The 25,388-nt window shown below is 35.2% G+C and overlaps 1 protein-coding gene across 5 annotated transcripts in view; it reads right to left on the bottom strand.

The window, feature by feature from the left end:
- Positions 1 to 25,388, bottom strand: part of TBC1D32 (TBC1 domain family member 32) — a 76,149-nt gene that overhangs the window by 31,469 nt on the left and 19,292 nt on the right. For all 5 annotated transcript variants that reach the window (XM_033054752.1, XM_033054755.2, XM_033054753.2 and 2 more), the window contains 9 exons: positions 22,986 to 23,068; positions 21,213 to 21,351; positions 20,622 to 20,709; positions 19,086 to 19,204; positions 17,415 to 17,531; positions 13,956 to 14,044; positions 4,208 to 4,330; positions 2,829 to 2,937; positions 1,890 to 1,983 (listed from right to left, as the gene is read on the bottom strand). In XM_033054752.1, coding sequence (XP_032910643.1) covers positions 1,890 to 1,983; positions 2,829 to 2,937; positions 4,208 to 4,330; positions 13,956 to 14,044; positions 17,415 to 17,531; positions 19,086 to 19,204; positions 20,622 to 20,709; positions 21,213 to 21,351; positions 22,986 to 23,068 — 961 coding nt within the window. The remainder of the gene's footprint in view (positions 1 to 1,889; positions 1,984 to 2,828; positions 2,938 to 4,207; positions 4,331 to 13,955; positions 14,045 to 17,414; positions 17,532 to 19,085; positions 19,205 to 20,621; positions 20,710 to 21,212; positions 21,352 to 22,985; positions 23,069 to 25,388) is intronic.

The raw sequence follows: 25,388 nt of genomic DNA, 5'->3' as shown, positions 1-25,388 counted from the left end.
GAACGATACAATATGGTTTTCCAACCCAAGAGTGATACTACTGCCTCCTTGAAGACACCCACTTTACCATTTTCTGATTGTTGTCTTATGAAACTTGCCTTGGGAATCCTGGAACAGTATTAAAAAAGCTAAGATACAGAAAAATCCCTTCTTTTATATGTCCTGTCCTCTGGTCAGAGCAGGAAATAATATTTTAGTATTTTTTCCCCAGATATATACAAACAGACTATTTTATAGTCCACAGTTAATGTAGAATTTCTATCACTTCTGTACATCGGTCTCAGCTAAGGAAATTTATAATTTCTAATAAGTTCATCTGAGGGATACAGGAAACATGAACAAATACAATGACTTATTTATTTGCCAAACGATTCACCAGATTCTTTTGCATTGTCTATACAAACCAAAACCTTAAAATAGTTTCTCTGTGTGAATTAAACTGCTGTGCCTAGGTAGTTCTTCAAAGAATTCTTCAGTCTGCTCACATTCCAAATTGATGTTCAATGAAGAAACCAACTATCCTAAACACTCTCTATTTCACACACCACCAAGCTCTGTAAACACAGGGATGTGAATCCCGAAAACAGTGTACAAAAAACTCTGCAGTTTAAGCAAACTGTCTTGCTTCAGTTACTAGAGAGATGATATAAATGTACCTTATGAGTCACCCACCAGAGACGAGCCAGGAGGTTAATCTTGAAGTGTGCATAAGAATTAGACTACCAAACAGAGCTTTGCAGATTGACAGTTGCACAAAACCAGACAAGCAAAACCAAACCAACTTATTTAGCTACAATCACAGCCAACACTGAAATAATTTCAAGTACAGTAACTTCACGATTATAAGCCGCACCATTTTGACTAAAATTTTGGTCCGAACCCGGAAGTGCGGCTTATAATCAGGTGTGGCTTATATATGGACAAAGAACAAAAAGTTGTTGTTTTAGTTTGGAGGACAGGTGTCTGCTGAGAAAGGCAGGAACTTCTCTTTGAAATGGAGAATGTAAACCCCCTCCCTCCAAATTATTATAATTTTGAAATCAACGGGCTTTCAGGCAAAGATATGGGAATTAGGAATAACAGTTCTTTACTAGGGAAATTAAAATAGAAATACAGAACTACAAAGAAACAAGCTCCAAGCCCTGACAAAGTCAGAGTACAACCTGACACCCCGTCAGGCAGGGTGTTGGTAGCAGTCCCATTAAATGGTGGCTGCATCCTCCTGCAGTGACAGATGTGATTCAGTTGAAGCAGTGCTCCTGTAGAAGGTGCAGTTTCCCTCCGGAGCTCCAGTGGTGATGTGGAGAAATCCGATTTCCCTCTGGAGTCCAGTGGAGAAAGGGGCTCCCTTAGTGTCCCAAAACCTCTGTTTTTATCTTGGTAAGAAATGTTGGGCTCCTCCCCCTGGCTGGAGCAACTTCCAATGGGATGCAGTAATTTTATCAGTCCCACAGTGGGACTCAATGGGCCATTAGCAGAAAATGACTCACTGGAGGAAGGATGGGTTGTGAAAAGATAAAGAACAATGCCCTGCCTGGTTTCAATGGATGGCTCATCAGCAGAATACCTGCCGTTGAGATAAGGATCACTGCCCCCACCTTCAACAGATGGTGATAGAATAGATACCTTTTATCACGCTCTGTATTGTAACGTGCGAATTATTATCAGGTGTGGCTTATGTATGGACAAAGAATGAAAAATTGCCGACACCTGGAAGTGCAGCTTATACTCAGTGAGGCTTATTATCGTAAAATTACTGTACTTAACGAGATTGTAATCTGTGGGATGTGAGGGTGGGCAGCAGGGTGCAGGGAGGAAGGAAAAAGAAATTTTTTTAATTGACTGAATGCTTGCATGAAATCTACACTGTTTGCATGCTTTCTGTGTACCTTGTCTGAATTCAGCTTTCCTAGGAATTTCTGCAACATAGCACTTTGGCACAGGGAATGATGAAAACATTGGCCAAGGATATAGACCACTGCCCTAGAAATAGGACCAGAAACAAAATAATTTAGCAGAGAAAATTAATAGCTTTTTCTCAATTAACACACAAAGGTACAGTTCCCAGAATTACTGCTTAGGCACCAAAATTATGCTGGATACTATGATTTCCAATGAGATGTGCTGTAACTAAAAAAAGGGATAGAAAATCCAAAAAGCATTTGAGAACATAATTTTTATGGTGCATATACCAATGACAGTTTTGATTTTACAGTTCCTTTTTTCAACCACAAAGGAAATTGCAAATTTTATAAAAATTATTTTTAAAAACCCTCAACAACCTACTAAAATATATTTCCAACTTTAGACATTGATTTAGGTGTCTTTGTTGTGCTGACAGTAATCTGTATTTCATCTTTATGAGACTGACATCAAGTGAGAAGTAGAACATTTAAAGAAGTTCCTTAACAAACACTCCATTGTTAGAATATTGATTAAAGCTCCACGTATTAGACATTCAATAACTAGAAAACCCAAGAATGGCAAAAAAAAAATCAAATAATAAGAAGATAAATGGAAAGTTAGTAAAGAAAACACAGAAATATAAAAATAAATTTAAAAAACCCAACAAACTTAAAGTTAACACTAAAATGGAGCAAAATAAACATGTTGTCTGAACATAGTATGTCCTAGGTACATGACAATCCCCAAATAGTGGGAGCAATGTATTTGCTCAGTGTATCATTTCTTTAAAATGTGAACACTTCACAAAACTAAAGACGCTCTGGTTTTAAATAATTTTTTACATGCCAAATTATCAGCAAAAGTGTTCAGTTAATGAAGGCAGAAGTTACAGAAAGAGAAACAGGTAAACTTTAGGTTCTAACCTTATCTAATTCTCTCAAAGGCAAAATCCTTTCCTGTGGTCCTCCAATCAGATTTATCCTTACAAGAACATGGTTTCTCTCCACTGACAGACCATCAATTATAAAAACTCTGTGGAAAAAAACCCGAACAGAACACAATAAACCTCCAAAAATTATAAGCTTTGATTTACTGACTGCTTAATTCAGAAAACTTACAGAAGCAACATTTTGAGAAACATACCAGAGTTAAAACACAGCCTAGAATACATATAGGTATAAATAAACAGAAACATGAAGCATTTTGAGATATCTTGAAGCATTATTCTAACTTTGTGCTTCCCTACCTACCACTGATTTAGAATAACTTGAGCAAAAAACAGAACCTGAAAGAGTAGAAAATCTCACAAATTTTCTTATGTCACATAAAAATTATATAACTAGGGCAGTGACAGTTAATGGACCATCAAAATTTGCTCCTTGTTTGGTCTACCAGTATACTTCTGCTGTCACAAATAAACAGAGTGATTCATTATTTGAAACACAGACAACTTGCTGTCTGAAGTCACCGTGCAGCCCAAGGTACAAAATTTTTGAAAGCAGTAAAATTCGGGTTTTTTCACCAAGTTTTTAATAAAAGTTTTACCTTAGTAGAGAAATAGTAGTTTTCATCTTTAAATAGTAAATAACTCTCATCTTCACCCACACTGTTTGACTTACATTTTGTAATGGTCCCATAAAACAAACGGTAAGAGGAGAATGCTTTAAACTCAGCATGCCGTGAGAAAGGAAAAAATGTCAGTAACTAAATGACTGTCCGCTTCTGTCCCAAAACCACTTTTTTCCTTTTAAAAGGATGCACCATGCAATTTTATTTAGAAGACAGCAGTGGAAAGTCACAGAAGCTGGAGAGTTGACTAAACTACAAATAAACTGTTGGAGAGTTGACAAAGCTACAAACCAAACAATAACAACAACACTCCTCCATAAAAATCCCAAAGTACTGATGGCACCTTTAATTCATGAACATTAAAACAATACACTGATTTTCTATTAAATGCATAATATCAAAAAACCATAAAATTAAAAGGAATATTTACATTCACAAGTTTTAAACACTTTTTTTTAAAGAAACAAGAGTAGTAATATCAACTAAAAAGTAGAAAAATAATTGCTTTTTTATTTCTTATACTATTAGAGTGAACATGGGAGAAAGAGAAGGCTATTTTATCTTTTCATAATTCAGAACTGCTGACAAACCTGCATGCAAGGAAACTCATGGACATTTGAAATCAGCTTAAGTGAAAGCATTTGTATGTTTAAAGCTACTACGGCATATGTGTATTTGTTCTCAGAAGAAGAGTGTGATAGTTAAAATAACATTTACATCAATCACTTCTTACCCTGGTCCTTCTGAAGTCTCTGTGACATTTTCCTTCTGAGCAGTTAGTAAAACTTGTGACACTTTATACTGAGTCTCCAAGAGTAAAAGGGTATTGAGCTCAGAGCACAGCACATTTAACAGCCTGCAGGAGGACACATTGAAATGGTAGCACATCAGTCAGGACTCCAGCAATGCACAGAAAGACAAGGATGAACATGTTTATGAGGTCTTGCAATGGAAAGGAAGGGAAGGAAAAAACAACAAAAAAACCCACTTGAAGTGTCCAAAAAAAACCCCAGACACAACTAGGTCAGGAACACTCTTTTACATCCTTTTTAACCACTCAAGTGGCATAACCTTAATAGAGGATGCTTCCCAGCTGTTTTTCTGCATGCACTGAACGACCAGAGAAAATATCCACTGGTCAGCTTAGTCTGCTTTTGAGTTTACACTGTGATTTTTCAGTGTAACAAAAATGATACAGGCTAAGTAAGACAGTCCATGTGAAATGCAAGAAAATTATACAATAACAGGTTGGTAAAGCAATTCAGAATTAGGTTATCTGAAAGGAGAGGAAGGTAGGGAAGCAAAAAAAAATCTTTCCTTTAGAAAAGAGGTTTTTAAGTGCTTCTGTATAATCAAATTTAACAGAGTTCAAAAGCAGTAAAAGATTCAACACATAACAAAACCAACAAATGTGCTGGGTTGGGTTTTTCTCAGAGAAACAAATTATAAATGAAATGAATAATAACAAGTGCACAAGACAGTAGATTATATACAATTTTCTTTCATAAGTTTGGGGCAAATTAACAGCATAAGCACTCCAATATATGTTTTCACATAAATCTGAAATAAAGCAATCCAAATAATATTACTGTTTCTTTTAATTAATCCATTCACTCTATGACCACAACAGAATAACTTCATTGAGGGCTTCCAGTTCAAGGAAAACAATGTAACTAAACATTCTTGTTACTGGTTTTATTTCCTGTTTTAACACAGTCATAAAATGCAACATAAATTAAGGCTGATCAGCATAACATTTTTTATTCACATAAGATTTGATATGAACTAGAAAATACAGTGGTTTAAATTTATAGTCTGTCAGTCAAAGCTTATTTTCTTCCCTGTAATTTCTAATATGTTTCTACTGACAATAGCTTCATCAGTCATTTTCTCAATAATTTAACACCTGAAAATTCATACAGTTGTGGCCAAGGATTAAACAGTCAAGACGAGAATATGTCACAGTTTTTTTCCTGTTCTTTTTTAAACAACTTGATCTGTTCAGTTTCAGTACTCTTCAGCTTTTCTTTTACATTAATCATTTTGTGACATAAATTTGTTCTCAGTATTTTTCTAAATCACAGAAGAAAAAATGGCAGCTCAACTATAATTTCGATTTAGAAGAAAAAACAGAAAAGAGCATGAAGATGGATACTTTTTTTTCTGTTGAGTACAATAAATGGCAAAGACGTGTTTCCAGCAGTTAAAAACCACTTGGGAAAAGACTAGAGCCGAGAATGCTTTTTAACATCTCCTCTGGTAGGCAAGGCAGAACAAAAAAAAAACCAACAAAACCCAGAACAACCAACCACAAGCAAATAAAATTAGGTAGAAGGAATAGTGGTAGAGTAAGTGACAAAATATACACGATCTAGTGTGAGCAGTTGCTGCTTGGGCATTCAAATGAAATTTTCACCTATATAGAAAAATACATTTAAAAATGTGTTTGGTTAAATGTAATATTCCATTAATTACCTTCCAAAGTCATAAATAATAGTTAATAAACAAAAAACCACAATTTTCAGTGAGTATATTTGTAAACGTGCTTGAATACAGCTATGGAATTTTGTTGGGTTTTTTTTTTGTTTGTTTTTTTTTTTGGAACATAAGAATTGGATCAGACTCGCATCTCAATATCTCATCTATAAGAAGTACATGCTTATGAGAATGCATAAAACCTTTACAGATATAGCACAATAAGATTAAAGCATATATTTTTGAGATATGTTGAAAAATTTTCTTTAGAAAGCAAAAGACAGAATTCCCAACTTGCTGAATACTGCTGAATATTGGAATATAAACTTCGGTGAAGTTCTCACATCTGGGAAGTATACCCAATGCAATAGTACAGGCTGGAGACCAATCAGTCAGAATGCAACTTTGCAGATAAGGACCGGGAGGTCCTGATGGTCAATAGGCTGAACATGAGCCAGAAACATGCCACTGAGGGCCAACACCATCCTGGCTGTGTAATGAAGAGCACTGCCAAAAGTCACTTTCTGAAGAGATGACCCTGCCCCTCTATTGGTTCTGGTAAAGTCATACCTGGAATGCTGGGTCTAGTTCTGGGCTCCCCAGTAACAGAATGATATAGGTGCACTGGAGCAGGTACAGTAGAAGGCCAAGAAGATCATTAAGGCTTGGGCCATCTGACATAGGGAAAAGCTGAGACAGCTGTGACTGCTCAGCCTGGAAAAGAGGATCCTTAGGGAGATCCTGTCAGTGTGTATAAATATTGAACAGAAAGGTTTGAAAACTGAGTTAGACTCTTCTCACTGATAACCAGTGTAAGGACTAGATGCAATGGGCATGAATTGAAAGATAAGAAATTCCATTTTAATATACTGTGACAGTGGTAAAACAGTGGAACAAACTGCCCAGAGATGCTGCAGGATCGCCAGCCTTGACAATATTCTAAACCAGATGGAACACAGCCCTGAGTAATGCTCTGTAGTTGAACCCACTTTGAGCAGAGCAGTTGTACTATACAATCTTCCATCTCTCTTTCAATTCTGATTATGTAATTCTATGATCACTACTATAAGATATACCATACACCCAGGAACAAACTGAAATGCATATAAAAGAAAATATTATCTGAAGGCAGTCTTTTATAGAAGAGTAATTTTAAAGAAATTCAGAAATAGCAAAATACATATCATAGCTGTGAAAATATGCTAGGAATAAGTAATTTTGTTCTGAATTCTGCATTTTCTACCCCATCCATTTTTCTTAAAAATTGCTCCCTGGATTCTATCCCTTCAACCACAATTTCACAACTACTATTTCACCGTAGAAATCCCTAATCTAAAATAAGGCATTCTAACTAGTATTTTGTTCCACAGGCTATCTCCTTGGTTTTGGTATGTGGAATCATAATGACTTCTTTAATTATGATAGAACAAAAAGTCCTTTGTGAGATATAAATCAGCTAGTAAATAAACCTTGCTAATTTTTATGCTGTCTCTCTAAATTTTTTGCCTGAAAATAATATAATTAAACTGCCCTTGATTTACTTCGAGTTGCTAAAAACGCACATTATGAAGATAGCTTATTAATATCTCAATATTTTTTCTATTAGTTTCTTTCAAGAACACAAGACAGTATGTCCTTTGTTCTTTTTCCCAATGTCAAACCACATTTCTCTCAAACAGGACCTTTATCATGGTAAACCCAATTCTATTTTTCTGCAGTTCCCACTACATCACCATACACTAGTCTTCCTTACTTTCATAATATATGCTCTTTCCAAAGCTGCTTTGATGTCCTCACTTCAGGCATATCTGCTAATGCTCAGTGGGTGGTGAAAGATGCAAGATACTATTCTTGAACACAGCAGCTGTAAGAGTCTGTGGTGGGTTGACACCAGTCAGCAACAAAGCACTCCCCCACTTCTCACTCCCTCATCACCTGTGCCTGGCCAGTCTCTGACCAATGAGACCTACAAGACCAACCTTCAAGCCTCTCAGTTTTTATTACTGAGAGGGATCTATATGGTATAAAACATTCTTCTGGTCAGTTCAGGTCAGCTGTCCCAGCTCTTTTCATTCTCAACCTCTTGCACATTCCTATCCTACTTGCTGGGTAATGTTAATACAAAAGAAAGTTCTGTTGCTGAGCAGTTGCTTGCACAGTGTCAGTGGAAATATGCTGTGTTAGTCCCAAATTCAAAACAATTCAAAACACAGTCCCCATGTGAGGTGCTATTAAAAAATTTAACCCCAGTCTGTACGTAGTCAAATGAAACAGGGTAAAATTTTATTCTATAAGCAGTACGAAATTTCCACCATATAAACAAAGAAAGCAGCTCATCCAAAGTAAACTATACTACAATAGTAATAGATGTGGGAATGCAGCATAAAATGGCCAGCTAAGCACAAAACGTTTGCATCTCTGCTATACACAGTGTACATGATACCAAAATAGAGGACTAAACTGGTCTTTAGAAAAAGGTTTTCTCTTGGCTTGTAGTTACTGTCTTCTACAGATGCAGGTATGGCTGAATCATGCCAGTGCAAAATACATAGCATGATATTTGTAGCTCAGCTGTGGGACAAGGTAAGGTGCATTTTTTTTTTTAATCTCCCAGGAATAAACATTAAAAACTGAAGGGCGATAAAACAAGGGACTGGAACCTCTTTGCAGTCATAGGCCCTCATTTTCACTAAATGAGTATGTACAACACAAGTGAAATCCAAAGCCAAACTTGCATTAAACAACTGCAGTGTCATCATCATGGGGGACAGCCTCAAAACATTTATGACCAGAGCTTACATTAACAATTTTATTTATTCTTTCTTATGCTTTGAATAAGAGTCTAAATTTCAATTACAATGTGGATCCAAACAGTGAATGGCAATTATTATCAAGTGCCAGACCAGCAGACAAAGGCAATGGGTAACAAAAAATCCCCTAAAGAAGTCAAAAGTCAGTCAGTGTTGGAACACAAAGGGCATTTTGGCTTCAGCCAAGCAAAGCCTTGCACACTGCCTTTGCGAACTGAACAAAAGGCATTAGCAATGAGCAGACAGAGGACACCTCTGCACTTGGTCTAGCTAAAGGATCGAGACTTCTAATTGTTCCTCTGAGGGCAATGTACGGTTTTGAAAAAAGTATATGAGTTTCTGGATACAGAAGTTACACTTTTCGTGCCTGGGACGCTGGAAGTTATTACCTCAGGGTAGTCATGTTTCTCCCAGGAAGAAAACTCAGGGACTAATGTATTCCTTACAATGTTTTTCACACGAAAAGATTTTTGAACGAGCACCTACACCACTTCAGTTGCCTAATGTACCTACAATGACAAGTAATGAGGTTGCTAATGATAAAAGGTTTCCCTAGCTAAACAAAAACCCTTTTCATGTGCAACACTTGCCAGCCTAAAGGACCCAGAAGTGGAGACTTTTAATTTCCCTCAGCTAAGTAAAGGAAAAAAAAAATGAACCAACAAGTGACATCTGATCACAGAATCTGCTGTTCCTATTTTATTAATATTGTTTTAAATGAATAAACATAACAAACTTCTATTAACGTATAAATTAGCAAAAAATTGAATTAACTGTGTAACTACATGATCACAGATAATGTGGAAGCATTCTCACATATTTCTGTTGCAAATCCCCACCACTAATAGTCACTGCTAATCCAGACCCTTTGGATTCTTCAACTCATAATGATTTTTAATGAATAGAAAGGAAAAAAAGAGACTAAATATAAACAGCATTGTGTTGCAATCACTGAAGTCACACATTCTGTTAATTAACAATACACATAATGCAAGGAATGACCTATTTCATATGCTGAGCCTACCTCACTATAAAAATGCAATTGCAGTAATTTCACAAACATAAGGCACACCGGATTGTAAGGTGCACTTCCTGGTGTTGGCACATTTCCGAACTTTTGCCGATATATAAGGCGTACCGGACTATAAGGTGCACTTTTTTTTGCAGCGAGGATCCGCCGCTGGCTCCCCCTGTGCGGGTGCTGGCTGTGGCCCCATCTCCACCCGACTGCCGTGGCACCGCGGGCCCGCCTCCACCCAGCTGCCGCAGCCCTGCCGGTTCCTCCCGCGGCTCACAGTTCACACGTCCAGGTTGGTAAATTTCTGAACTTTTTCCATATATAAGGCGCACCGGACTATAAGGTGCACTTCCAGGTTTGGGCCAAAATTTTAGTCAAAAGGATACGCCTTACAGTAGTGAAACTACTGTATATAAGGGAGGGTTTTTACAATGCAGTTGAAAAAAGTAATGGAGGAGAATGCAGGGGTATTTATTATTTGCATTTTCAAAACTCACAAAGTTATCTTTTGCCTATCACATTTCTTTTTCATTTAATTCATTCACCTGGATTTCACTGGAGTGTTCTGGATGAAATTTTAACAGATATGTACTGCTTTAAGGCAAATTTCAAGATGCTGACTGATTTTGATGTCAGTATAGTATAAGACATTTAAATTTTCTCTCCTAAATCTTTCTCTGCTAAGGTTTTAGGCAACAGAAATAGATACAATGAATTTTTATCATTTTCTGCACTCATTTGGTAAGCAAGAAAACATAAATAAAAAATGTATTAACCATGACATTTTATATGACAAAGAAAATGTAACCTAACAATGTCAAAATCTTTACTACACAAACCTGAAAGTAACAAGCCAATATTCTTTTTCTATTTGCAGCAGACAGTAGCTTTACAATCCTGAGGCTGATACACATGAGCATATGACTTAGACTAATATTTACAATTTTCTCTAATTCCACAGAAACAGAAATGCATTTATTCACATAGAACATTGTAATAAATTCTGGGTTTTCAGCCTTGCCTTACAGAAGCTTAAAATAAATCTATTTTTCATTGCAGTTCAAATTACACTTCTACAAAATGGGTTATCTTCAGGTATCTCTAATGATAGGCAAGCACATTGTGTCTTTAAAATTAAGCAGTCACAATTTGCATATCTGAAAGAAAAAGGGTTTACTCTTAGAATTTTCCAGGTATTTCCCTGCAGGCCAAACTCTTTAACAGAGTGCTCTTGTTCTTGCCTGATGCTCACTAGCAGGAGGTACCTCATGAAAAAGTGTGGAGCTAACAAAGGTAGTCCTGATTCAGAATGTACGTACAAAAGATCTTTTCACTTCACAATATTTAGAAGTTTTATTGATTTATGGTCAAAATAAGACACTGGGGAAAAAATAAGATAGCCAAAGAAATAAAAGGTCTAGTTTTTCTCTTTAAAGTATTCAAATGCCCTTGCCATATTATCATATATCCACAAAAAGAGATTCCAGGAACAGTGTGTTACAAAAATACTCTATTAAATAAAGGGACTTTTTGAAAAGCTGCCTGTAAACCAACTCTTATCCCCTCCAACTGCCCACAGTCTATGCGTATTCCTGTAATGTTGTTTCTCTTTCTGTTTTTGACTCAAGCCAACACAAACTGAGTATTTTTGAATTCATTTTGGGGTATTGATACTGTTTAGGGACAGGAACCTGATTATCAAAGGTAGAAATTTTTACTCTGTCACACTTTAATCCAGCTAACAAAACGGTGTCACTAACATTCACAGAAAACTCATTTTCTGAATAGAGAGAACAGCAATATGTAAATGCTTGAATAATGCTCTGGGCAAAGACTTTGAAAATATATATATATATTATGCATATCTTTTCTTGGCGGACTGTAAAAACTCAAAACCCATAAATGCATTTACCGTACTGAAATACTAGACAAATTCTGTTGATAATATATAAAATCATTAATCTGAAAGATTCCTTTATTGATATAAGTTAGAGATTCAAAGAGCTTTGCCTTTAAAGGGAGGTAATGAAGACTTCTAGTGTCACATTTTAAGAAAATGTATTTCTTATATGTAATATCCTGTTAAATCAGATTGACAGGTACATGTGTATCAGAGAAATAAAGCTGATTATTAAATTAAGAAAATACTCTGGGTTTAGTATGCTAAAAATATATAGCTTTAATCACTGCTCTGAATTTCCTTTCTGTAGGATTTGTCCTCTGATGGCAAGTTCAGAACCTTCTAAAACAGAAAGACCACTGACAATTTCTGCATTAGTTCCTGTGCATCCAGATTTTCAGCCTGTACAAAAGAGTGCCTGAGACAGCCTTCAGTGTTCTTTTATCAACTGATATTGGCCAACTGGGAGATTCTTGATTCTAAATAAAGTGTAAATCTGCTTTGAAACTGAAAGTTGAGCTGACAGTTTGAAAATCTTTCTATACACAAATTAGGAACTGTCTATATACTTACACATTTCTATTCCTATCTCCAACTTCTTGCCTAAGGTTTCCCTTTAGTAAATAAATAATAATAACGATAATGATAATAACATCTTTTCTTTTCCAGTTAGCTTAAAAGGACCTTCAAGTAAACAAATCTTGTCACAGAAACACACAATAGATTAAATTAATGGAATACCAGATCCCTGTCTCTGACACTAGTGAAGAACCATGCTAGGCCAAGATACTTCCAAGAACTTTAAAAAAAAACCAAACAAAAACCAAACCAAAACAAAAACCCCAAACAAATAAACAAAAACCCTTACAAAACCAAACAATAAAAAGAAAACCAAAGGAACTACAGATTTTAAATTGGCTACAGCTTGTGGTGGAACTGAGTATTTCACCCTTGACCACACAAACCCCAATCTATATGAATGCACCATAGGGAGTATTCTTTAAAGACTAAAAGATATTGGCTATGCACACCATATCTACCTTCCCTATGTTTTCCCTTTGATTTCTACTGCATGCACACCACTTTACAGAGTAGTTAAGCGTGAAAAGGGAAAGTGACAGTCTACCAGACTGTCCTTCAAAATTATAATTCAGAATTCATACTTATTCAAAATGAAGAAAACTATCCACCAGAGAATGCAATAGTAATACTTCAAACATTAATATATACACCTGTGCATTTTGGATTAAACAGACTGTGGAAAAGCCTATGTATTTTATGTTCTGTGGAGTCAGTCTAATCCTAAATTAAGACTATTTTATTTTTCAAATTTCATCTTAAGAATTCTCATTCCTATATAAACCAGTGATTTCCTGCAAAGCAGTAATTATAACTTCCGATTTATCTCTCCCAACTTCAATCTCTGCCATTGTTCATCTCCTCTGTGCTCATCCTTATCAACAAATTACACTGTATCTTATGGTTATTCATATATAGTATGAAATAATTTTACCATGATATCAAAGTACAAATATGGTTACAAAAAGCTAATGTTTCAGACCTTAATCAATTAGACTATATCTTGCTCAAGCAAGGCTATGAAAGTTACCCATATTACGAAGTACAATCCAATAGATTTTAATTTTAACTGTCTAAAATAAGTTCCTGACAAAAGTGTGAATTCAAGGATTTATACAGTCATCCTAGGAAAACAGAATAAAAATGCAGGAACTAATTTCTATGTTAAAATTACTAAGCACTAAATATTACAATACATGAGCATAACAGGGTGAGCATCTTTGAAGATGCAAAAGGTTCTTCATGTTCTAGAAATATTTGTAATCAAATGCTACACTCCTCAAACTAAGTTTTTGTGAAATAGGTGATAATTAAACAAATACTTCAAAAAACTATTTTAAGTACAGGGAAATCACAAAAACCAAACTGACATAAATATAGTAAAAATAATTTTAGTATTTCGGTGTACAGTGGATGTACAACTTGTTTTTTACAGTCAAGTAGGCAAAATAGCATGCAGTTTCTATCATTGCTTCTCATATTACAATATATCCATTTACAGATAATAAGATTAGAATCATCACTGCTGTCATTTTGTAGGCCATTTTTCATTTAATCTTCTTAGGGTAAAAAAAGGGTGAATTTCACCTTTATACATAATAAAACCCAAACAATGTTATCTTGTCAGAAGTAACACATCCAAGAATATTATATCCTATTTAGTTAATGTGACCAGAGAATAAAAAAACATGCATCTTACCTCAGACCAAATATATGGGATTGTTCATAATTGAATAAGGAATGAATTTTAGCTTCTGAATTCAAAATTATAAGCCTGTCAATGATATCCTGTCAAAGGAAGAGAAACATAAAAAAACATGTATGCTTTTATAATTTATGCACATCATAATTTCATAGGGATATTTACTATTGAATGAAAGCTATTATTGAAACATGCACTGAAATTATTTCTGTAATAGGAGGCATTTTCCACACAAAAGTCAAAGACAAAAAAATAAGGCAAAAATGGCAAAAATCTCCTAATCATATAGAAGGTTAGGAAAAAAAAATCTGTTAAAAACATAAACATACAAAAAGATCCTTACATATCAAGTATCTTAGTTCTTTAGTATTCAACCACAAAAAAAGTTAAAATGTTTTTTGAATGTATGTAGTGTGTGCATGTCTATTTTAATGAAGAGAACAGCAACTCCTTTAATATAATAACCCTTTCTGACACTGATTAATACTACATGCTTGAAGACAGCAATTTAGTCTCAGTTTAGCAAGGCTTGGCTCAAATATTGAGGCTTACATCTTTCATCTTGGAGCATCTCATGTAATAGACAATGACTTGTGGCTGCTTCCCACTTCTTCCACAAAGCCAACCTAATTATCTTCCCCTCTGTCTCACTGCATATGCAAACTGCTTCTGAAGAAATTATTTGATTAAAAAACTAAGGAATTAACAGAAACATTCAGTGATGTTACCATGTCAGAGACAGATTGTTGTGCTACAGTCAGAAGAAACAGATTACAAAATCCTTATGAGCTCTATTTAATCTTGATTAAATACAAAGTTTTACTTTCTCCACATTTTAGAAGCACAGTTTCAGAGACAGCAGAGGAAGTTATTACTCACCCAATTAGATGAATAAGTCATTTTAATAAGATATGAAGCGAAAGTTAAAACCCATACTTTCATGAAATCAACAAAAGCTCTGGTTTTCAACAGGTAAAAATAAAAATCATAAGTAAAACTCACAATACTAAAAAAAAAAATCTAGAACTTTTCAAAGTAAACTGTCTTCATAGAATGTAGTCTTATTTAAAACACAGTGAAAGCATATTTTTCCTATTAGATTTTTGGGGCAGTGGGGGAGATAGCTTTTTCCACATAGTATATTTACAATAAAATTCTCAATTAAAAAACACAACTTGGACCTCAAGGCTATTCATAAAATTGATAATGCAAGCAATCAATTTTTTTGGGATTTAAGATTTTTTTAGATATTTGTACATACAAAGAGTTAAATGCTAAAGGATATTTCTCTGGCATCAACCTCTTTCTCTCATTTATAAATCACAGCTTGGAGTTGCAAAAGAGTACAAAGAGTAGGCACAGCGAGAGGACTATTGGGAAAGGAGACTAAGCTCTGATTTGGGATTTTAGGAAGGAAGATAATTAAAAAGGTCTAACAAAGAATTACACTCAAAAAATGTTTGGATAGATCTGCACTGCTCAGCTACAGTGCATAGCTTAAATATTACAGGTCAGATATAATCTACCTGTTGAATACCTTTGAAAACCATCTAAGATTGCCCTGAATCACTGAAGACAATCACCGTTCTAATGTGTTTCAAAGCTAAAGGTCAAGAGGACACCTTTCAAACTAGATTCCCCTGAATATATATTTACTGCAGAAACCCTCAAAGTCTGGAGGCAGGCAGAAGAACCGTCATTTATGTGTTCCATTTTCTAAAATAATTTTACATGCTAAACACAGTAAAGAGAAATATTGCATATATTAAGAAAAATTTCCCAAGGGCACAAATAAAAACCTGATTAGTCTACAGTTAAAAGTTGTAAAAGCTCAACTCATAATCTATTCAATGATACAGCTAGTCAGGTAAAAATACAAAGGAAGCAAAAATGTTTAAATGCTGGGTATTAAAGAAATAAAGGATACACAAAAATGATTAAGTTCTGCGCATTAGCAAATATAGTTTAGCATAAAAAAGTCACATTTTTTGGCAATGTGACACAATTCAGAAATAAAGAAAAAATAATGCACACAGAGTAGTTAGCAACTTCCAATCAAATTTTCTAGTGGCACAGAAGTTGCTTCTACTTCGCTTCCTGTAGTTTTATCTGGTCAAACTCTTTTATCTTTTGCTTTCTGCAATCACTGCCCAAAAGCATGGTTATAACAAACCTATACATCTTCTTCAGGAGTTTTCTGAGTACTTAGACTCATCAGTGTATCTGACTATTTCCTTTCTGTTATAATCTTGGATGCCTATAATCCACTGCTGCACAGTAGTTAATTGAGACAAGCCTCATCCAAAACATCTTTATCTCCTTGGGGAACTTTGAACAATTGTATCAGTATTGGCATTTCTAGAAACCCATAAAATTTCATAAAAACACTCAAGCACCTTGAAAGCTAAAATAACACGGGCTTTCAAAAGTTACAAAAATCATTTTTGAGATCTACCACAATTAGAAAGCTCTCAAATACTTATCATCTTCAGCATACACCTATCTCACTCCCAGTTCTTTATAAAACTTGATAACTGAACAAAGCTATCCATTGGTGAACACATTAGCATGAAGTAGATTGGAAAAATGAAATTTATCATGCCATTTCCTCCTGAAATCATCGAAACAGTATTGCAAAAAAGAACTCGAAAATCTCTTCCAAACATAACACACACTATTATGATAAAGTCTTTCTAAACAACTTAAAACATCACCAATCCAGAGTCTATGCTAAACAAACGCTTAAATATAACAGCAATTAAAGTGCTAACTCATTAGAAAAAAAAAAATCTGATTTTAACTGCCACTCAAGGTCACAAATTACTTGTCTGTGCTTTGTAGATGAGAAAAAAAGCCATAATTGACTTCAGTAGTATGATTGAATACAAAATAATACTAAATACGGAAATGGTGAAGTTATTTTTCTGAAGTATGTCTTAATCAGTAGCTTTCCAATTACCGATTTTTTCCTTTGTGTGAATCATGTGTCCTAGTGAAAAAAAAAAAAAAACCTTGAGGTATGGGGCCTTTGTATTTTCATTTTGGTTTTTATTTTTCTTTTATTCTTTTTAAATCCAGAGATAGTGTAATAGAGCAATGCTGTATAAAATACAACTATACATATTTTTCAACATTTTCCCATATGTAACTGTATGCACATACAAACGTGTTTATTTATGTTACTTTTTTATGTGGAAAAACACAATTCTAACTCAAGTCAGGAAAGATGATCTTTAAATTAGGCATCAAAATTTATATTACCTTTAAGATTTCAAAACAAAAATTTAGGTTAATATGAAGTGATATGTGCATATACTGCCCTCATGCTGCATATAATACAAAATGCAGAAAAAATCAAAATCTTTCAATAAGAAAAAAACCTAATTCTTTTATAACCATAACATTTTCTCAGGAAAAAATGTCTTTGCTGAAGTATTCTTCTTTCAAAACACTTACAATTATATCTGTGGGTACTTCACGGAATGAGTACATCGGTTTATTTGGTATATCTCGTTTACTCAGGAGCTCAAAAACTGCTGGGTAAGTGAGCACATTTACCAGAAACAAAAAAGACTAGAGAAGGAAAAAAAGGGGGAACAACAGAGAATATTAATCAGTTAAGTGCATCCAGGTAAGTGCGAGCAATTATTTGCCATTTACATCAATTTTGTCTTTATCCTTTACAGGTTGAACTTAATATAAATAGACCTGCCCAAAATAAGGTTGCATACGCTGGTAGGCATCAATGTAATCTAAAAGGGCAATAGTGTCTGATACACTATTACCTATCTAATACCTGTTATGTATCAAATTGTACAAGCAATTTTGAAAACTACAGTATTTCATTATCACATAATTCTCAAATCTGGAGACAAAAAATACAGTAATTTCACGACCATAAGGCACACCGGATTATAAGGCGCACCCCCTGGGAGTCAGTAAATTTCGTAACTTTGTAGATCATATAAAGCGCACCGGATTATAAGGCGCACTCCTTTTTTTGCAGCAAGGAGCTGTGCGGCGCGCAACAAAGTAACGAATTACTGGCAGGTGTTCAATTTGCAAACATTTTTCAAAGATCGGTGTAGCCTTTAAACGCAGCCCCAGGCGCCCTCCTTGTGCAGCGGGCCCCGGCACTCCCGCTCACCCCTGGCACCAGCTGGCACGGCTCACGGCTCCCACCGTGCGGCCGTGCTGCATTCCGGTTCCCCGCGGCCGGCGGTGGCAGCGCTTCTCGCTGCTTTCCTGCGGCCGCGCCACTTGTTGCCGCTTCGCCGCGGCCACAGGGGCTTGGCTGGTGCCGCTTTTCGGCCGCTGCAGGGGCTTGGCCGGCACCGCTTTTCGGCAGCTGCCTGGGCTGCACCGCCGCTGCTCCGATGCCACCGCCCAGCGGGCTCTGCTCGGGGCTGTTGTGGGCTTGCACTTCTCATTCCCTCCATGCCCGGGCCAGGGCCGCCTGGGTTCTTGTTTCCCCTGCGCCCGGGCCGGGGCTGGCACCGCCCAGCTTCTCGTTCCCCCCACCCCTGCAGCCAGGGTGGCGCCGTCCGGCTTCTTGTTTTACCGGGGCCGGTAGCAGCTCCCTCCCTCCCCTCGCGGCTACTGCCATCCGTGGTCACCTGCTCCCACCCCCGCCTCGCGACTCGGTGCTCCCGCAGCACCACCCCCCCATTGCGGCTCGCGCTTCCGGTTTGGCAAATTTCGCAACTTTGTCCATCATATAAGGTGCACCGGACTATAAGGCGCACTTCCAGGTTCGGGGGAAAAATTTAGTCAAAAGGGTGTGCCTTATAATCGTGAAATTACTGTACTCTAAAACATATCACTCTTTCTGATTTTATTTCAGTAATCTGGACATGAACTGATGGCTAGAATTTAAGACTTAGTTTTGTCATGATTGTTATTCATTATTTCATAGCTAATCCTTGGCATTGTCAACAGTCATGCAACACAAGAATCCTTTATCAGCCATCACTTAACTAGTATTATTGGTATTATAACAATTTTGATACATGTGCCAAGAAACAGGTATAGTTATAATAAAAAATTCCAGAACTATATGCATCATCCTATCTAAATCACAGCACTATTTCTTTCCATACAAAATCATAAACTTAAATAATTTCTCACCTTCTGACAACTTTGGTCAATAGGGTCAACTGGAGTAGGTCTGGGTTGGGTTATTCTCAAATCATCTTTTCCACACTCCAAAAGAGCCCATAATTCAGTTAGAAGAGCCTTTATAAAGCCTAAAACAAACGTTTGTTCTAATCATGAGTTTTATACTAGAAATATTTTACACCACAATTCTAACCAAGATTTGCAAAATTCTCTATACTGAAGGCTGAAATTTCACAACACAGATTGCTTTAGGGTTACCATCCCTGCTATTCTCAATTCTTTAATCAAAACTACCTCTCTAGAGCAGTCTGCTTATGTTCTATCTACAATCTGTAGCAATGGTTCCCAAACACTATTACACTAGAGTAGGATTGTATTTATATATCTTCTATGCAAATATGCTTCTGACCTCCTTTAAAAAGTTAACTGTAATGGATCAAGGCATAGCTACCATTGTCTCTGTGGTTCTAAAAATACAGATTAATAAATTAAAACACACCACAGTGAAAAGGACTAGAAAAATCCCAACTTCAAGAGAGGCATTACTAGCTGAAATTAAATTGTTAAAATTTAAAATGTTAAATGCTTAAAAGAAGAGGAAATCTTCAAATGTAAGGGTTGAAAATCAATGCTGATTATTTTTGGTTTATCATTTGTCTCTGACGCCAAAGGGCATAAAAGGGTCGTAAGAAGCAATTTGGCTAAAAGCTTAAAAAGGACAGATGGGAACTCCTCAGTAGATCTGCTCCCTGCTTTGTGAAAAATCCCAGAGGCATAAATAAGAAACTAATCAGTTTTCTAGACTGGCAGAATTTGCCTGCCTTTCTGACAGTCTTTCAGTCAACACCAGCCACTTCTAGACACTCAGAGAGATTATTTAAAACTTTTGTACCTCATGGACTTCCTTAGCAACTTAAGACATCACCTTCATTTTATTGATGAGATTCTAGTTTTACTATAATGGTTACCTGGATTGTTAATGACATGTTAACAGTTGGGTCATCAGAGATTGACTCTGAAGGGACTTTGTCTGAATTGACAATTCTTCACGCAGCACAATCTCATTTACATCTCGCTAATGTGTAACTGCACCAATGACATTCGGGCCCTTGAAGTTACTCAGCCTTTGAGCAGCCAGTAACCATGGAAATGTAGATACAAATTACACACATCAACAGTTATTCATTCTGATCTGCAGATCAATAAGAACCACCTGCAAACTTATTTTTAAACAGTGCACATATCTTCACACACATACAGGAAATTTCTGGAAATTCAAACTAGTGAAGTAAAGATTTTGTATAATATCAGAAGTGAAAATAAAACAAGCCCTAAAATTCTGCATCAAGATTAATGAATAACTTGAAATCTGGAGATAATCAGTTTCCATCAAGAAAAAATTAACAAACATTGAGGAATTTTTGTTAATACTGCATAATTATCTTACACAGTTCATATTTTTTCAGCATCTTTCTCACTGTCTTTTTTCCAAAATGCCAGACTATAGGATGTAGTTATTCATAATAACATCATTCTTCAATTTACCTGAATTCCGCAGAGCTACTGCAGCCATTGGCGTTGTTGCCATTTGTGTAACAATGATTCTATTACCAAAGTCTTCATATTCATTTGTCTGTTGATAAGAAGTATGAAAGTGCAGTGTTAGTTATTCAGAAGACATGAAACTCTCAAATGAGCTCTAAAATATTGATCTGTCTTAAACTTATTTACAGAATTCAATCCACCTTATGTTTAGACTTGAACAGTATATATATTATCCTCTACAGACTTACCAGGGTCAGATTCCCAACCAAACTATCAAGTATATTATAAAAATTTAAATACAAAATACTATGGTTGAGACATGCAATATGAGCAAATAAAACCATTAGTATTATAATGCTTTTGTACTCATTCAGTAGTATGCATTTAGAATTACTTTTTTTACCCTAAAAATGCACATTATCTGATTTTTTTGTTTATATTACAAACTTTGTCTAGCATATTTTGATTTCAACATGACCTGCCAACACCGTCTAAAAAAATTTGCTCTTAGAAGTAAAGAGAAAAAATATTTTTTCTAGCATTTCAAGCTTCACAGTAAAAAGTAAACTATAAAGACTGTGCAATGCTTACCTGGATTTTTTTTGATAAACTGTTAAACATAAAGTTCACACAGTCAGGCATGGTACCTGTACTATGAAGCAGAAATAGTCCTTTGGGTGTGGTACAAAAATTTAGCAAAGCATCTAACAAAGTCTCTTCCCATAACAAACTGCAAGAGTAATAAAACAGTAATTTAAAATATATGCAAAAAACATGGGATAAAAGAAAAAGTACAATTCCTAACTTTGAGAAACAACAGTACTTTACTCACTGGACTCTATGCTTAATTTATAAGTTTATGTTATATTAAAAAAGCATTTGGGAAAAAAAATAATAGATTGCATTTGGTGTGAACATCCAAACTGTGGTAAAACTAAGGTTAGGGAGAAACACAGAAGAGAGAGATGATTGTAATGGAAAACCCAAAAGACCTATGCTATCCTTACATATATCTACGACTTACAATGACTCTATACAGTCTTAAGATATTAACATGACAGTTGCATGTTGGCAACACAGGTACAGAATTTCTCAGCAATGTAAAAACACTAAAAGGAACTCACATTCGAGGAGTTAAAGGTTCCTGCAAGAAATTGGTACAGCATTATGAAGAAAGGTGCTATATTTACACAATAGCTTCACATACTAGGAGCAGTAAATGGAAAAATCAACATTTCCCTGAATTTTCAGACTCCTAAATACTTTCATATTCCTTATCTCAATGAATACAAACTTCTATAAAGGGACATTAAGTTTCAGTATAAAAAGAAGGACAACTTTCATTCAGTATTAGGTTTTCAGCCAAAATGCTGCCAGTCTTGCTACACAATATTTTCAAGGTGTAAATATGATTCAGTAGAACAGCATTTAAAATTAGCACCACATCAAAGGCATAAGATAAACAGACAGCTATTTTGTTCTGTGCTTTCTAATTCACATTTTCCTCAAACCAAATTCTTTAGTCAAAGAGAATCAACTATAAGTCAATTTTACATCGATCAGACACTACTTTCTAAGCCAAGAAATTTCTCAAAGGTCAGGAAGAATTTTGTAGCTCTACTGAGATCTATAGTAGGATAGATTCTCTACCTACCACTACCCTTTTGGCAAAAAGACTGTAGAGGTTTTGGCTGGGATAGAGCGCGTTTTCCTCTAAGTAGCAGGTAAAATGCTGTTTTTTGGATTTAGGATGAGAAAAATGTTTGTAACACACTGATATTTTAGTTGTTGCCAAGTAGTTCCTAGCACAGTGAAGAACTTTCTGGTTTCCCATGCTCTGCAACTGAGCGGGTACACAAGAAACCATTAGAGAGCACTGTCAAAAGAGCTGAGCCAAACTGGCCAAGGGGATATTCCATAGCATGGGAAGTCATGCTTAGAACATAAAATGCAGGGAGTTTCCCAGAAAGTTGGTCAAAATTCACTGTTAAGGGATAAGCTGGGCATCAGTCAAAGGGTGATGAGCAAATGAGTCGCGTGTCACTTGTTTCTCTTGTCTGTTACTTCTCTCTCTTTTCATTACTATTATTACTATTACTATTAATGCCATTATTACCATCAGTAGTATTACTATTATTACTTTTATTACACTTTGTCTCAATTATTAGACTGTTCATATCTCAACCCATAATTTTTTTTTCCTGATTCTCTTCCCCATGCCATTGGGATGCAAACAGCTGTGCGGTATTTAGTTGCTAGCTGGAACCAAACTACAACAATGGGGTTACAAGATGTCTCCGTTGTAGTTAAAGCAGCAGTGTGTGTTCACACTTACACACGTGCACAAATTAAGTACCAAGTTACCTTGTTTTTAAGTCTTGACTTATTGATGAAGTGGAGTCTGCATCAGTTACAGGAGTAGGTATTCTTTCTGAAAGCAAATTTGTCTGTAAGATGAAAATAAATAAACACCTCTTTAATGTTTATTTACACCACGTTTAAACTCCAGATCTTGTTCATTCTCTTGTTATATACAAAAGAATAAAAACACAGTGATCAGGTTGTAATGTAGTCTTTGGCACAGAATACACTATTCCACTACATTGTTTTTATTCCAAAAAAGCTCATTTTTTACTTCTTCCTTGGGTATAAACAATTTTAAAGCTAACACATTTTAAATGTTTTTATTAGAATTTTTAAATAAACTCTTTACTTTTCAACTGGAGACTCCCAAATCAAAAACTGGCTTTTAAAAGGATAAAAGGAAAATTTGTAACACAACTCTTCACTTCATTTCTGTCACAGGTAATGGAAATTATATCCTCTGGAGTCACTATATCAAACGTATTAATTCTGCCACTTTCTCTTTTTATTTATAAATTATATAAAAATATATATATTGATATGGATGTAATTAGAGTTACAGACTTAAATATATATACATATTTTTGTATTTGATCATTTAAATTATATTTGAAAATAACTGGCATGAAAGACTGCATATTTAAAAGTAATTATTTAAGTTGTTTTATGTTTATGGGATAAAAAGCAATTAAACCATTGAAATAAAAGTGAGCTGTTATTAATTTACTGCCTTATAAATGTGATTTACAAAATCAACAAGATTCTTCTATTAAACTAGTCAATTGTACTGGATCTATTGTTCCCCTTTCATTATTATGTCTATAAATGCAGTCTCAGAATTTCAACAGAATCTGCCAAGAAAAAAAATAATTTCTTTCTCCATCAGTCTTAAAACTCCAGGAGTCATGGAAAAGAAAAGGATACCAATTAAGAGTCCAGCTATTAAAAAATTTACACTACTGCTTGGAAAGAATGCAGCACAGTCATCATTTATTGTGTAGCAAAAACAGTGAAGATATTTTATAAAGTTCAGATGTTTTAAAATTGAAAAATTATAAAAAATAATTTTAAAAGCAGTAAGATGGAGTTGACTTTCCAGTAATAATTTTCTGATTCTTAAAGTCAAGAATATATCGATTCTACTTCAGTTTATATCTGACTACCAAAGTGAAGAAATAGCATTTTGTAGTGTAAACTTTGTTTTTATTCAACACATTCAGTCTACTTCTCTTGTACGTGTCAAGACAACTTGTCTCAATTATGTTCTATACCATAATAAGGGATTTTAATGCGGAAATAAGTCTTTTGTACAAAGTGTAAATGTTGTGGTTTTTTAGAAGAAATAACCAGAAATGTCCATCAAAGGCTTTTAACACTCTGTGATAAACATTAAATAGAGTAACAGACTGGTTTGAGTAAGACTGATGAGTTACACAATAGCAAAGCATCAAAAAGATTGCTGAGTTACGTAAATTACAGCATGAATCAAGTGAATGAATCTCCTTAATTCAATAAAAGTCCCCAAGTTTTCAATGCAAGGAAGAAACCAACAAAAAACAAACATAAAAACAAACAATACCAACATTCTTTGATGAGAAAAAAAAATTACTGTGATATAAATACGATTTTAAGTAATAATATTTTATTCTCAAGACAATGTATGCCTTCATGGCAATATTAATATATGATGCAGTGAGAAAACTCACAAACTGGTGGTTTAAGTATCTTTTATTCATGTTCTACCCTTCTGGTATTTTCTGCCCCAGTTTACATTGTGATTATTTTTTAAATATCTCATCATAATAAAAGCATACAGTAGAAGCATACATGAAGAAGGAAGAATAGTTGTTCCATTCTTTTTCCCTTGCATTCATTTTCCCTCCCACTGCCTTGTCTCCAGAAAAAAACAAATTTAGTCTTTCAGTCCATTCTTTGTTTCAGATCGATCTGATTCCTCTCTAAGATATAAAAAGATAGTCTCATTTTTCAGTGTGAAGTGAGTAACACAGCTACACTTTGGTTTTCCACTATGAAACCTTATATCTACACTTTAAATATGCTTTCGGTTATGCTGGATGCCAAAACTGAAGATTTGTTTGCTACCTTTACCTAAATTGTGACAATGTTATTTTAATAATTTAAATGTTGGAACTGGCTTCCCTGTGAACTTTTTAAAAATTGCATTTGCAGGATCTGCCGTCATTTCCCCACCCTAAGCAATTTTTTACAATACACAAGAATTTTCACACTGCATGTGACTACAGAACAATGAAAATAGAACTGATGATGATGATGAGGGGATTGAAGCATCACTATGATGCAAGGCTGAGAGTTGGGCCTGTTCAGTCTTGAGAAGAGATGACTGAGAGGGGTCTGAAAGGAGGGTGTCAAGAGGAGGGATCT

The sequence above is a fragment of the Catharus ustulatus genome, chromosome 3, assembly GCF_009819885.2.
Source record: "Catharus ustulatus isolate bCatUst1 chromosome 3, bCatUst1.pri.v2, whole genome shotgun sequence".
Classification (NCBI taxonomy): Eukaryota; Metazoa; Chordata; class Aves; order Passeriformes; family Turdidae; genus Catharus; species Catharus ustulatus.
The sequence above is the reverse complement of the archived record's forward strand: the minus strand, read 5'-3'. Positions and strand labels throughout refer to the sequence as shown.